We start from the raw sequence: 14,162 nt of genomic DNA, 5'->3' as shown, positions 1-14,162 counted from the left end.
GGGCATTCAACAGGTTGGGATGTTTAAGTTTTCTTTGTTTCAGGTGTTGTGGTCATGTATCTCATGCCTGTTGCTGAAGGAATCTAGATTTTCCTTAACATGAAGGAAGCACAAAACTACATGATGAATGCAAACAGCCATTATTCCCAATTTTGTAAATAATGGCCTGTAGTGCTCCTGCCCCCATGCATTGTTGTTATCCTTATTGCTATTTCTTTGAGTAGTGTTACTTTCTTGCACCCTATAGTAAGAAACAGTGAATAATATACTATTAGCAGCTACTGATTAGTTAACACAAGTTTCAGTTTTTTCAGAAGGTGTATGACATAACAGGTTGTCACAAACATGTGCAGTGTGTTTTTGCCAAGTGAGTTTGCTGTCCACCATTAACAGTAGAAGTTTCACAGCCCCTGCACAGTTTAGGTAGCTTTTGTCACTGAGGCTACATACCAATTTTTAATTTTTGCTTTGTTGATTTTCATTTTCTGTACGACAAGCAATTTCTTTGTCACATAAGACAAAGGATCTTCTCTTGAGCCTTTCTGGCATTGATGCCTTATAAGTACAGAGTTGTGTCATTTGCAAGTTGCAAGAACTGTCCATGAAAACTTAAATCACTTACAAAAACTGAGAAAGGGAGGCAGCCCATTACCGATCCTTATTGCATGCCATATTCCAGTTTCTTTTCACATGATAGTGTTCCTTCAGCTGATAAATCTGCTTTCTACCTTCCAGATAAGATTTGAAGATTGCCAATACAGTTCTTCCAGGTTCATACCGACTGGGTGTATTTAAAAAGACCTTATGATGAGTGAAGTAAAATGCCTTGCTGGTGTCACAAAGTGCCAGTGTTAAAGATATTTGTGACAAAGTGGTTAGTTACAAACCCCTAATTGACTAAATTATCTGCATCTATTTGACTATACTGCAATTCACAATGAAGTTCCTGGCAGTGGGTTTATTGAACCAACTTCATGCTATTTCTCTACTGCTCCACTCTCAAATAGTGTGCAGGAAATATAAACCCACAAATCTTTCAATGTGAGCTCTGAGTTCTCTTATTTTATGACAATGGTCATTTCTCTCTTTGTAGGTTGGCACCAACAAAATATTTTCATTTTCTGAGCAATAAGTTGGTAATAGTGATTGCCAGCCCAACTTGGATATCATACCCATGACACTCTCTCACCTATTTCATGGTAATACAAAATGAGAGGCCCTTCTTTGAATTTTTCAATGTCCTTCACCAATCCTGTCTGATGTGGATCGCACACTGTGCAGAAATACTCCAGAAGAGGATGGACAAGCATAGTGTAAAAAGTTACTTCAGTGGACCTGTTACATCTAATAAATGTTCTGCCAATAAAACAGTCTTTTTTAGCTTTCCCCATATCATTATCTATGTGATTGTTCCAATGTATGTTATTCATAATTGTAATCCCTACAGATTTAGTTGAATTCACGGCCTTAAAATAATTTATCACATAATGGAAATTTAACAGATTACTTTTAGTACTCGCGTGGATGGCTTCTCACTTTTCATTATTAGAGCCAAGTGCCATTTTTTATGCCATGCAGATATCTTGTCTGAATCATTTTGCAATTGTCTTTGATTATCTGTGGACATTATGAGACAGTAAATGACAGCATCATCTGAAAAGAATTTAAGAGGGCTGCTCATTCTGTCTTCTGAACTATTTCTATAGATTAGGAACAGCAGAGGGCCTATGACATTTCCTTGAGGAATGCCAGATATCAGTTCTGTTTTACTTAATGACTTTCCATCAATTACTGTGAACTGTGACCTTTCTGACAGGAAATCATGAGGCCAGTCACCATCTAAGAGGATACTCTTGTAAGCACCCAATTTGATTAGGAGCTGCTTTTGAGGAATGGTGTCAAATGCCTTTAGGAAATCTAGAAATATGAAATCAATTTGAGATCCCCTATCAATAGCACCCATTACTTCATACGAATGAAGGGATAGTTGTGTTTCACAAGAATGATATTTTCAGAATCTATGTTGACTATTTGTCAATAGATTCTACAACTATGTCTACATCTATACTCTGCAAATCATGGTAAGGTGCATGGCAAAGGGTACATCTCATTGTACCGGTTATTAAGGTTTATTGCTGTTCCATTCATGTATGGAGTGCTGGAAGAATGATTGTTTTAGTGCCTCTGTGTGTGCAGTATCTATTCTAATCTTACCCTCACAATCCCTATGGGAGTGATACATAGGGGGTTGTAGCATATCCATAGAGTAATCACTTAAAGCCAGTTCTTGAAAGTTCATTGATAGACTTTTTTGGGGTAGTTTGTATATTTTCAAGAGTATTCCAGTTTAGTTCCTTCAGTATCTGTGTGACATTCTCCCATGGATTCAACAAGCCTGCGACCATTCATGCTGCCCTTATCTGTATACCTTCAATATCTCCTGTTAATCCTGTCTGCTATGGGTCCCACACACTTGAGCAATATTCTAGAACTGGCTGCACAAGTGATTTGTAAGCAATCTTGTTTGTAGACCAGTTGCATTTCCCCAGTATTCTACCAATAAACCAAAGTCTACCACCTCCTTTACTCAAGACTGTACGTATGTGATCATTCCATTTTATATCGCTACACAGTGTTACATCCAGGTATTTGTATGAATTGGCTGATTCCTGCAGTGACTCACTGATATTATAGTCATATGATACTATGTTTCTTTGTTTTGTGAAGTGCACAATTTTATATTCCTTAACATTTAGAACAAGTTGCCAATCTCTGCACCATTTTGAAATCTTATCAAGATTTGACTGAATATTTATGCAGTTTTTTTCAGATAGTACTTCATCATAGATAATTGCATCATCTGCATAAAGCCCAATTTTACTATTAATATTGTCTGCTAGGTCATTAACATACAACATCAACAGCAATCATCCCAGCACATTTCCCAGAGGCACACCCAAAATTACTTGGATGATTGAAGTCTCCACCAATGATTACAGTATAACTGGGGAATTTACTTACAACTGAACTGAGGTGTTCTCTAAAATTTTTGATTATGTCAGAAGATAAGTCTGATGAGCAATAGAATGATTCAATTGCCCAAACAGTTTCACATTCAGCTTCAATTTGTATCTCCGTGGATTTGCACTTCTTGTTTACTGTGACAAATACAGCATCTCCATTTCCCATTAGCCTATCCTTTCAGTATACACTTAAATTTTCCCCAAAAATCTCACTGCCATCCATCTCAGGTTTTGTTTTCTTCTAGGTTATCCATACTGTTAAAACACAGTGTACCATATGTTTCAAAATCCTTCTACAAATCAACTATTGTGATGTAGGTCTGTAATTCAGTGGATTACCCTTAGGTTTTTTCTTGAATATTGGTGTAACCTGTACACCTTCCATTCTTTAAACATGGATATTTTGTTGAGTGAGCAGTTTATGATTGTTATGTATGGAGCTATTGCATCAGCATACTCTGAAAGGAACATAATTGATATAAGGACTTGCCCTTTTCAAGTGATTTAAGCTGCTCCACTACAGCAAGGATATCTACTTCTTAGTTACTCATGTTGGCAGCTGTTCTTGATTCGAATTTGTTGTGTTGGCAGAAGAGCCAACACTGTGTTACTAGAGGAGGCCAAAATGCGTGCGTTTTAGGTCACGCAGGCTGGCATGAGGAGGGAACTACTATACTGACTTGAGCGTTCCAAAGGATTGGAAAAGAGCACAAGTCATCCCTGTTTTCAAGAAGGGATGTTGAACAGATGTGCAGAACTATAGACCTATATCTCTAATGTCAATCATTGTAGAATTTTGGAACACATTTTATGTTTGAGTATAATGACTTCTCTGGAGACTAGAAATCTACTCTGTAGGAATCAGCATGAGTTTCGAAAAAGACGATTGTGTGAAACCCAGCTCGCGCCATTCGTTCACGAGACTCAGAGGGCCATAAAAACGGGTTCCCAGGTAGATGCCATGTTTCTTGAGTTCCACAAGGCGTTTGATACAGTTCCCCACAATCGTTTAATGAACAAAGTAAGAGCATATTATGGACTATCAGACCAATTCTGTGATTGGATTGAAGAGTTCCTAGATAACAGAATGAAGCATGTCATTCTCAATGGAGAGAAGTCTTCCGAAGTAAGAATAAATTTGAGGTGCGCCATAGGGGAGTGTTGTAGGACCGTTGCTATTCACAATATACATAAATGACCTTGTGGATGACAGCGGAAATTCACTGAGGCTTTTTGCGGATGATGCTGTGGTATATCGAGAGGTTGTAACAATGGAAAATTGTACTGAAATGCAGGAGGATCTGCAGCGAATCGACACATGGTGCAGGGAATGGCAATTGAATCTCAATGTAGACAAGTGTAATGTGCTGCGAATGCAAAGAAAGAAAGATCCCTTATCATTTAGCTACAATATAGCACGTCAGCAACTGGAAGCAGATAATTCCATAAATTATCTGGGAGTAGGCATTAGGAGTGATTTAAAATGGAATGATCGTATAAAGTTGATCGTTGGTAAAGCAGATGCCAGACTGAGATTCATTGGAAGAATCCTAAGGAAATGCAATCTGAAAACAAAGGAAGTAGGTTACAGTGCGCTTGTTCACCCACTGCTTGAATACTGCTCGGCAGTGTGGGATCCGTACCAGATAGAGTTGATAGAAGAGATAGAGAAGATACAACAGAGAGCAGCGTGCTTCATCAGAGGATCATTTAGTAATCAAGAAAGCGTTATGGAGATGATAGATAAACTCCAGTGGAAGACTCTGCGGGAGAGACGCTCAGTAGCTGGCTACGGGATTTTGTTGAAGTTTTGAGAACATACCTTCACTGAGGAGTCAAGCAGTATATTGCTCCCTCCTATGTATATCTTGTGAAGAGACCATGCGGATAAAATCAGAGAGATTAGAGCCCACACAGAGGCATACTGACATTCCTTCTTTCCACGAACAATACAAAACTGGAATAGAAGGGAGAACCGATAGAGGTACTCAAAGTACCGTCCGCCACACACCGTCAGGTGGCTTGCAGAGTATGGATGTAGATGTAGATGTAGATACCCTTAGGAACTACGTTCACCACTGTATGCACTGTGTTTTTCCTCAGCATGATGGCATCTACCAGCAGTGCAGTGAAATGTGTCACACAGCTTGTAGTGCATGTGCATGTTTCATAGAGCACCAGGATGAGTTTACCATACTCCCCTGGCCACCAAATTCCCCAGACTTAAACACTGTTGAGAATCTGTGAGGCCACCTTGATCAAGCTGTTTGTGCCATGAATTCTCAACCGTGCAGCTGGCCATGGCACTGAAGTCATTATGGTTCCACATCTTTGTCAGTACTTTATACAACCTCACTGACTCTCTTCCTGCATGTCTCACAGCAGTCCACACTGCAAAAGCTGTTTATTCAGGCTTTTGACAAGAGGTCATGTTAATGTGACTGAACAATGTATCTGTAAACCAGTATATAAGAAAGGAGATGAAGTGCCTCAACATAACTATCATCATGTATCACTTATACCTAAAATATCAAAAACAATAGAATACTGCATGCGTAAACAGATGAGTCAATATTTTGAATGTAATGAATAATGATATACTAAGCTCCTCACAGCATGATTTAAGACCCAGAATTTCTACAGACAAAGCAGTTGAAAGCATAGTAACACAAATATATATCTGGTAAAAAAAGAAATAGAGGGCAAGAGAGATTAGCTATGCAACAATGTGGACCTCATGAAAGCATTTGATATTGCCTACCACCATATTCTCACAGAAAACTCTACCACTAAGAAGTGAGAGGAATGCTCTGTCCAGTCTTACTTGGACATCATAAAACAATTAGTTACGGTAAATAATTAAAAGTAATAATGTGTCCAAGTCATGTAGAGTGTACGTCAGAGATCTGTTCATGATCTTTCCTTTTTGTTGTGTCAGTAAATAGCTTCGATTATATGCATATTTTTCATTCTTCTACTCCCACCTGATTTATGGATTTATGGGATACTACTGTGGGGTGATTCTGCAGGGTCAAAATTAGTGTTTAAATGGCAAAAGAAAGCTGTAAAAGGGATTGCAAGTCTTAGCTCACACAAATCAATGCAACTAAATGCAATGACACTACTTAGCCTGTATGTCTATGATTGCCTTATCTGTGTTTAAAAAAACCTAAGTATGCTTTACCTAAGGAGGACCATAATTGTCCGTAACTACAGTACAAGAAGTGCTATATCCTAACCTGCCAAAGACTGAGAAACGGATACATACACCATGGTCTTGTCTACTTCGACAGATTATCTGAAAGTGCATACAAAGTGCCAGTAAATAAATTGTAAGCAAGCCTTGTGAAATGGAAGAAGGGTGAAGGAATTTACCCTGTTCAAGAATTCCTCGAATGTGTGACAAATGATCCACATTTCATATGAGAATGAGAAGTCAATAAATAACAGAGTTTTTGTAACCATTTATGTCTGGCTGTGTAACAATTTTATTTCTGTCTCATGTGCTTATTGTCATTTATATGTTTAGTTATTGATTATCTTTGTCATTCATTACTATGTAGTGTTTTTATCTTGTAATTGCTCTATCATGTGATTATTTATTGTTATTGTCATTTACTTAATTACACAGTTTATCTACCATGCACGGTTTTCTTGTACTTCATAAAAGTTGTCTAAGTTTTTATTATTATTGGCGAAGGAAAATTGCTACTCACCATATAGCGGCGATGCTGAGTCGTGATAGGCACAACAAAGAGATTCACATAATTATAGCTTTCGGGCGTTAAGGCCTTTGCCAGAAATAGACAGACGGACACACACACACACACACACACACACACACACACACACACACAACTTGCACACTCGTCTGCTGTCTCAGACAACTGAAACCACACTGCGAGCAGCAGCACCAGTGCATGGGGAGTGGCGACTGGGTGGGGGTAAGGAGGAGGCTGGAATGGGGAGGGGGAGGGATAGTATGGTGGGGTGGCAGACAGTGAAGTGCAGTAGTTTAGACAGAGGGCAGGAGAGAAGATGGGGAGGGAGGGAGGGGGGAGGGTTAAGTAGCAGAAATGAAAAGAAATTAAAAGACTGGGTGTGGTGGTGAAATGACAGCTGTGTAGTGCTGGAATGGGAACAGGGAGGGGGCTGGATGGATGAGGACAGTGACTAATGAAGGTTGAGGCCAGGAGGGTTATGGGAACATGGGCTATATTGCAGGAAAAATTCCCACCTGCGCAATCCAGAAAAGCTGGTGTTGGTGGGAAGGATCCATATGGCACAGGCTGTGAAGCAGTCATTTTTTGTTGTGCTTATCACGATTCAGCATCTCCGCTATATGGGGAGTAGCAACTTTCCTTCCCTAATATTGTTACATTCTAGCCTGGATTTTCCATTGTTTGATTTATTATTATTATTATTATTATTATTATTATTATTATTATTATTATTGTTACTGTTACTTCATTTAACTTTGGCAATGCTGGTAGCAGGTAAAGATGCTCAAAGGTGAATAAAGCATTTGAATTTGAATTTGAATTTGAACAGACATAATTGTGTATTAACAAATTTGTTGTTATGTACAGATCTGAGGTTCCAGTGAGAGCTGTGGGTGACATCTTGTGGATAGAAATTATAGAAATGATATATTGATTTGGATATTTCAGAAGAGTTACATCTATTTTTACTATAGGATATTTTTGACAGGAATGGGAGTTGGTATGGGATGGTGAGAGGAAATGCCTTTGATAAATCAGATTTATTTATATTTCGTTGTAGTTTCAGAATAGCTGCTGCAAGTACTTTTAAGTCATTTAGGCAATGTTGCCAGCTATATAAATGAAACCACCTCCTGCTATCATAAATTTATACAAAAGAAAAAATAACAACCAGAGTGGAATATCCTAAATGCTGCAGTCATACTATCTGCTAATACAGGCAAAAGAATATGCTGATGAAGTAAACACTGATGGCCATCCAAAATGCAACACCAAAAAGGTCCAGAGATATCACAATCAAATTGATTTGGGAGATAATATGTTGCCCGAAGATTGCATGATTGAGAATACAGCCCCGTGTGGAGTGAGAAAGATGATGAAATCTGTATTGAGTGTTGTCACCATTCCTGGCTATAACCACTGCTACATGCCTCAGCACTGAATCAAAGAGGCTCTGGATGAGTTGTTGGGGAATATCAGTCCATACCGCTTCCAAATATCACCTAAGTTGATCTGGCATAGCAGTGGGTGGCATATCTTGGACCAGTTGTTCTGCAATCATCGACCAGACATTTTTGATAGGTGAGAGATTGGGAGAACAGGGAGGCCAAGGCAACATTGCAGTCTAATGGGTGATGAAGAAGTCTTGAAAATTGCATGTTCCTGTGGTAGTGCATTGTCTTGTTTCATTGTAGCTGTTAGCAAGCTCCGAAGGCTTGGGAGGCCAACAGGCTCCAACACATCAGATATGTAACTCTGGCTGGTTAGTGTACTGGCAATACATACTACAGGGGTGCACGAGTGGAGTCCAGTAGCACCTCAAACCATAATATCAGGTGCAGGACTAGTATTGTGATGCATAAGGCAACAGTTCTCTCACCATGGCCTCTCCAGACTCTAATCAGACCATTATGGTGGTGCTGGCAGAATCAAGATTCATCAGTAAAAACAATGTCATTTCATTCAGTTTTCCATATCCGTCATTCATCACACCATTGCCAGCCCAGACTCCTGTGGCATTGACTCACTGGTAAATGCAGCAATTGATACTTTGCAGACAGTCCACCATGCTGCATACAATGCTGAATGGTACATGCGGACACTGCTTGTTGTGGAACAGACCAAATGTATTGTGATACAGTTCATGATGTGGCAGAGTGATCCATCACTGCCATGTGCACATTATGCATGTCATCACATGTAGTGGTGCAACAAGCTGGGTTTAATCAGTCCCAGCAATCTGTCATTCTCTCCTTCATCAAACCTTTACAGATCCATATCAGAGTTGCTTCATTCCATCTGACACAACCACTGATTTCTCTGAAGGATAATCTGCAATCCCTTTAGGCAACTATTCTCCCTCAGTCGAACTCCAAAACATGCTCTAAAGACAATCGCTGCCTTCTACAAGGCGTACTGAAGCTGCTTACAAAAAAGAACTGCACGAAAGAACAATTCCAGCATGTCCACATGACATACTGTTCTCCCTTTACATAGCACTTGCAGGCGGTGTTACTTGACTGGCACCTCGGATGTGCACCTCTGCTGAAATGCTAATAGTATGCATCTCTCATTGCTGCAAAAGCTTGCTGCAAATTTCACCTAATTTGGATGCTTCTTTCAGGGTGTTATATTTTGGGTGGCCAGTAGTGTAGTAGTTCAGTAATTAGACAATGAAAAAATGTACTTATGCTAGAAAAAAATAATAAGATATTTGTCATGTGGCTGTGCTGATTACAGTATTTTTTTTAATCTACTGTGTCATTCATGTGTATTTCTTACCTGCAAATTTTTTGTTTTTACCTAGCATTGGAGTGTCAGAAAAAGGCTCTGCCACTGTTGAACTCAGTGTAAGGGGAAGTCCAGGGCACTCCAGCTTTCCACCAGCAGAATCAGCTATTGGAATTCTAGCAGCAGCTGTTGCACGTCTAGAAAAAAACCCTCAGCCAGCTCTACTCGGCCAAGGCCCTGAAGCAGCCACATTCCAGTACCTAGCACCACATGTGAGTTTATGAGTAACTCTTAAGATTTCTGGTAACAAGAATCAAACAGCTGAGTTCAATCCAAAATTATAAATGAAGCCATGGAAAATCCAGGGTGGAATACTGACAATATTATGAAAAGGAAAAATCACTGCTCACCATGTAATGAGATGTTGAGTCACAGACAGGCACAACAAAAAGACTGCTAAACAAGTAAGCTTCTGGCCAGAAGGCCTTTGTCTCAATTAGGCAACATACACACCCACATTCACACAGATGCAACTCACACACACAACACTGCCTCTCGCTGCTGAGGCCAGGCCAAAATTATAAATGAGTAGACCAAAGAAGATTGTTCAATAGGTATCATTACTATATTTTAATTACAATGTGAATTTAAGATAAGGTCAAAGAAGGACATGAGGAATTATCACCAGTACCCTATTTTTAGTCTTGGAATCCTGTCAAAAGTGTTGATGACAATAGCTGCAAACAAAATTCAAAATTTTACTATAAGAAATGCTATTATTCTAAGTAACTATTTGGTGTCCAAGAAGGAAAAAATACTCTGGATGTAGTGAAAAAGTTTATTGAAAAGTTAAGTAAACTGTTAGATCAGAGAAGTAAACTTGCAGATGTCTTCAGGAGTCTCACATAAGCCTTCAACTCAGTAAAACATGTCTTGCTTATCTACAGATTAGATAAATATGGGTTTAAGAACAGTGTTCTGCAATGGCTTATGTCATAACTGCAGAGCAGGAAAAATAGTACACTATGTGATCAAAAGTATACAGACACCAGAAAAAAACAAACATTTTTCATATTAGATGCATTGTGCTGCTACCTACTGCCATGTACTCCATATCAGCGACCTCAGTAGTCATTAGACATTGTGAGAGAACAGAATGGGGCACTCAGCAGAACTCGTGGACTTCGAACTTGGTCAAGTGATTAGGTGTCACTTGTGTCGCATGTCTGTATGTGAGATTTCCACACTCCTAAACATCCCTAGGTCCACTGTTTCTGATGTGATAGTGAAGTAGAAACATGAAGGGACACATTCAGCACAAAAGCATACAGGCTGACAGAGACTGCCGACAATTGAAGAGGGTTGTAATGTGTAATAGGCAGACATCTATCCAGGCCATCGCACAGGAATTCCAAACTGCATGAGGATCCACTGCAAGTACTATGACAGTTAGGCAGGAGGTGAAGGACTTGGATTTCATGGTCAAGCAGTTCATAAGCCACACATCGTGCCGGTAAATGCCAAATGACACTTCGCTTGGTGTAAGGGGTGTAAACATTGTCCGATTGAACAGTGGAAAAACATTGTGTGGAGAGACGAATTACGGTACACAATGTGGCGACCTGATGGTAGGGTGTGGTTATGGCGAATGCCCAGTGAACGTCATCTGCCAGCGTGTGTAGTGCCAACAGCAAAATTTGGAGGTGTTGGTGTTACGGTGTGGTCATGTTTTTCATGGAGGGGGCTTGCACTCTTGTTGTTTTGCATGGCACTATCACAGCACTGGCCTACAGTGATGTATTAAGCACCTTCTTGCTTCCTATTGTTGAAGAGAAATTCGATGATGGCAATTTCATCTTTCAGCATGATTGAGCACCTGTTCAGAATACACGGCCTGTGGCGGAGTGGCTATGTGACAAGAATATCCCTGTAATGGACTGGCCTGCACAGAGTCTGGACCTGAATCCTCTAGAATGCATTTGGGATGTTTTGGAATGTCGACTTTGTACCAGGCCTCACTGACTGACAACAATACCTCTGCTCAGTGTAGCACTCTGTGAAGAATGGGCTGCCATTCCCCAAGAAACCTTCCAGCACCTGATTGAACATATGCCTGTGAGAGTGAAAGCTGTCAACAAGGCTCAAGGATGGGCCAACACCATATTGAATTCCAGCATTACTGATGGAGGTCGCCACGAACTTGTAATCCATTTCCAGCCAGGTGTTCAGATACTTTTGATCACATAGTTGAACTCTCATTTCAAGAAAAGTTAATTTTTATTCTAAATGGAGCATAGTATCACAAGGTGTGTCTCAGAGTTCCATTCTGGGGCTAAATATTTCTTATTCTACCTATAAGGGCCTATGTTTTCAGTTGTCTGAAAGTTTTGTTTCCATCGCCAATTATAAAAGTGTATTTGTCTGCAGTACAATCACGCACCTGACAGTGCCCATTCCAGCAATTATTATGATGTATATACCTTGAATTGTGTAAAGAACCTGTTAAATATCAGTTATTATTATTTTTATATATTATTATTATTTTGATATTTTATTATTATTTTGATATTTTATTATTATTTTGATATTTTATTATTATTTTGATATTTTATTATTATTTACATATTTTATTCATATATTTTATTTATCCATCTTTAGGAAAACTGCATAACTGTTTCCATGAGGACAGCTGTTGTGAAGTTCACAAATTGAAGTGCAAAAATGCAGCAAAATCATGAGGCTCATTGTGATTGTAGTTGACTTCAGTCCAAAGACTGATTTGATGCAGCCCTCCATGCTACTCTATCCTGTGCAAACCTCATCATCTCCAACATCCCTCTGAATCTGCTTACTGTATTCATCTTTTGGTCTCCCTCTATGATCTCCCCTCCCCCCCCCCCCCCCCCCACACACACACACTTCCCCCCCAGTACTAAATTGGTGATTTCTTGATTTCTCAGAATGTGTCCTACCAACTGAACACTTATTCTAGTCAAGTTGTGCCACAAATCTCTTTCCTCCCCCGTTCTATTCAGTACCTTCTCATTAGGCATGTGACGTACCCACCTAATCTTCAATATTTTCTGTAGCACCTCATTTCAAAAGCTTCTATTCTCTTCTTGTCTAAACTGTTTATCGTCCATTCTTCACTTCCATACATGGCTACACACCAGACACGTACTTTCAGAAACGAGTTTCTGACACTTAAATCTATATTCGATGTTAATAAATCTCCTGTTCTTCAGAAATGCTTTTCTTGTCTTTGCCAGTCTACATTTTGCATCCTCTCTACTTTGACTGTGATCAGTTATTTTGCTGCCCAGGTAGCAAAACTTATTTACTACTTTAAGTGACTCATTTTCTAATCTAATCCCTTCCACATCAAGTGATTTAATTAGACTACATTTTATCATCCTCATTTTGCTTTTGTTGATGTTCAATCTTATACCCTCCTTTCAAGATATTGTCCATTCTGTTAAACTGCTCTGCCAAGTCCTTTGCTGTCTCTGACAGAATTACAATGTCATCGGCAAACCTCAAGTTTTTTTTTTCTTCTCCCTGCATTTTAATTCCTACTCCAAATTTTTCATTTGTTTCCTTTACTGCTTGCTCAATATATAGATTTAATGACATCAACAACACTGTCTCACTCCTTTCTCCACCGCTGCTTCCCTTCCATGCCCCTCTACTCTTATAACTGCCATCTGGTTTCTGTACAAATTGTAAATAGCCTTTCACTCACTGTATTTTACCCCTGCCACCTTCAGAAGCTGAAAGAGAGTATTCCAGTCAACACTGTAAAAAAATTTCTCTAAGTTAAAAAATGCTGTAAATGTAGGTTTGTCTTTCCTTAACCTGTCTTCTATGAGAAGTAATAGGGTCAGTATTGTCTTGCATGTTCCTACATTTCTCAGGAATCCAAACTGATCTTCCCCAAGGTCAGCTTCTTCCAGTTTTTCCATTCTTCTGTGAATGATTTGTGTTAGTATTTTGCAGCCATGACTTATTAAACTGATAGTTCAACAATTTTCACACCTGTCAGCATCTGCCTTCTTTGGAATTGGGATGATTATATTCTAACAAATAGATAGAGGGGCTGGTCAGTACTTACCTCAGCTCAGTACAGCCGATAGAAACACAAAAACACAACCGAAAATTTAAGTTCCTAGCTTTTGGAATAAATGTTCCTTCATCAGGGAGGAGAGAGGGGAAAGAAAGGGAAGAAGGGAAAGTGGATTTAGTTACTCACAACTCAGGTTATGAAGCAACAGGGAAAGGAAAACAGGGAGGGTAGCAAGGATGGAGGCATGGTTGTCAGAGGGAAGCCAAAGATATTCTACTGTAGGTACTGTGCCAGCTTCAAACCAAAGAGGATGCATACAGAAGTAAAGCGGTGTATAGTATAAAGATGTAGGATGAAAAGATGCATGAATAGTTAAAGAGGAAACGGAAAGAGGAGAAGACTGAAAAGTAAATGGGAGTGAGGTTGTTTAACGTAGGTTCAGTCCAGGGGGATGGCGGGATGAAAGGATGTGCTGGATTGCAAGTTCCCATCTCCACAGTTCAGAGGGACTGGTGTTGGGTGGGAGAAGCCAAATGGCACATATGGTGTAGCAGGTTCCTAGGTCCCTAGAATTACGCTGGAGGGCATGCTCCGCTACTGGGTATTGGACATCTCCTAGGCGGA

The 14,162-nt window shown here is 39.6% G+C and overlaps 1 protein-coding gene across 2 annotated transcripts in view; it reads left to right on the top strand.

Moving 5' to 3' along the window:
• Positions 1-14,162, top strand: part of LOC126297721 (N-fatty-acyl-amino acid synthase/hydrolase PM20D1-like) — a 211,721-nt gene that overhangs the window by 164,843 nt on the left and 32,716 nt on the right. For both annotated transcript variants that reach the window (XM_049988859.1, XM_049988860.1), the window contains one exon: positions 9,552-9,747. In XM_049988859.1, coding sequence (XP_049844816.1) covers positions 9,552-9,747 — 196 coding nt within the window. The remainder of the gene's footprint in view (positions 1-9,551; positions 9,748-14,162) is intronic.

Source organism: Schistocerca gregaria, chromosome X (genome assembly GCF_023897955.1).
Source record: "Schistocerca gregaria isolate iqSchGreg1 chromosome X, iqSchGreg1.2, whole genome shotgun sequence".
NCBI lineage: Eukaryota > Metazoa > Arthropoda > Insecta > Orthoptera > Acrididae > Schistocerca > Schistocerca gregaria.
Note: the sequence above shows the minus strand (reverse complement) of the source record. Positions and strands in the feature narration are given on the sequence as shown.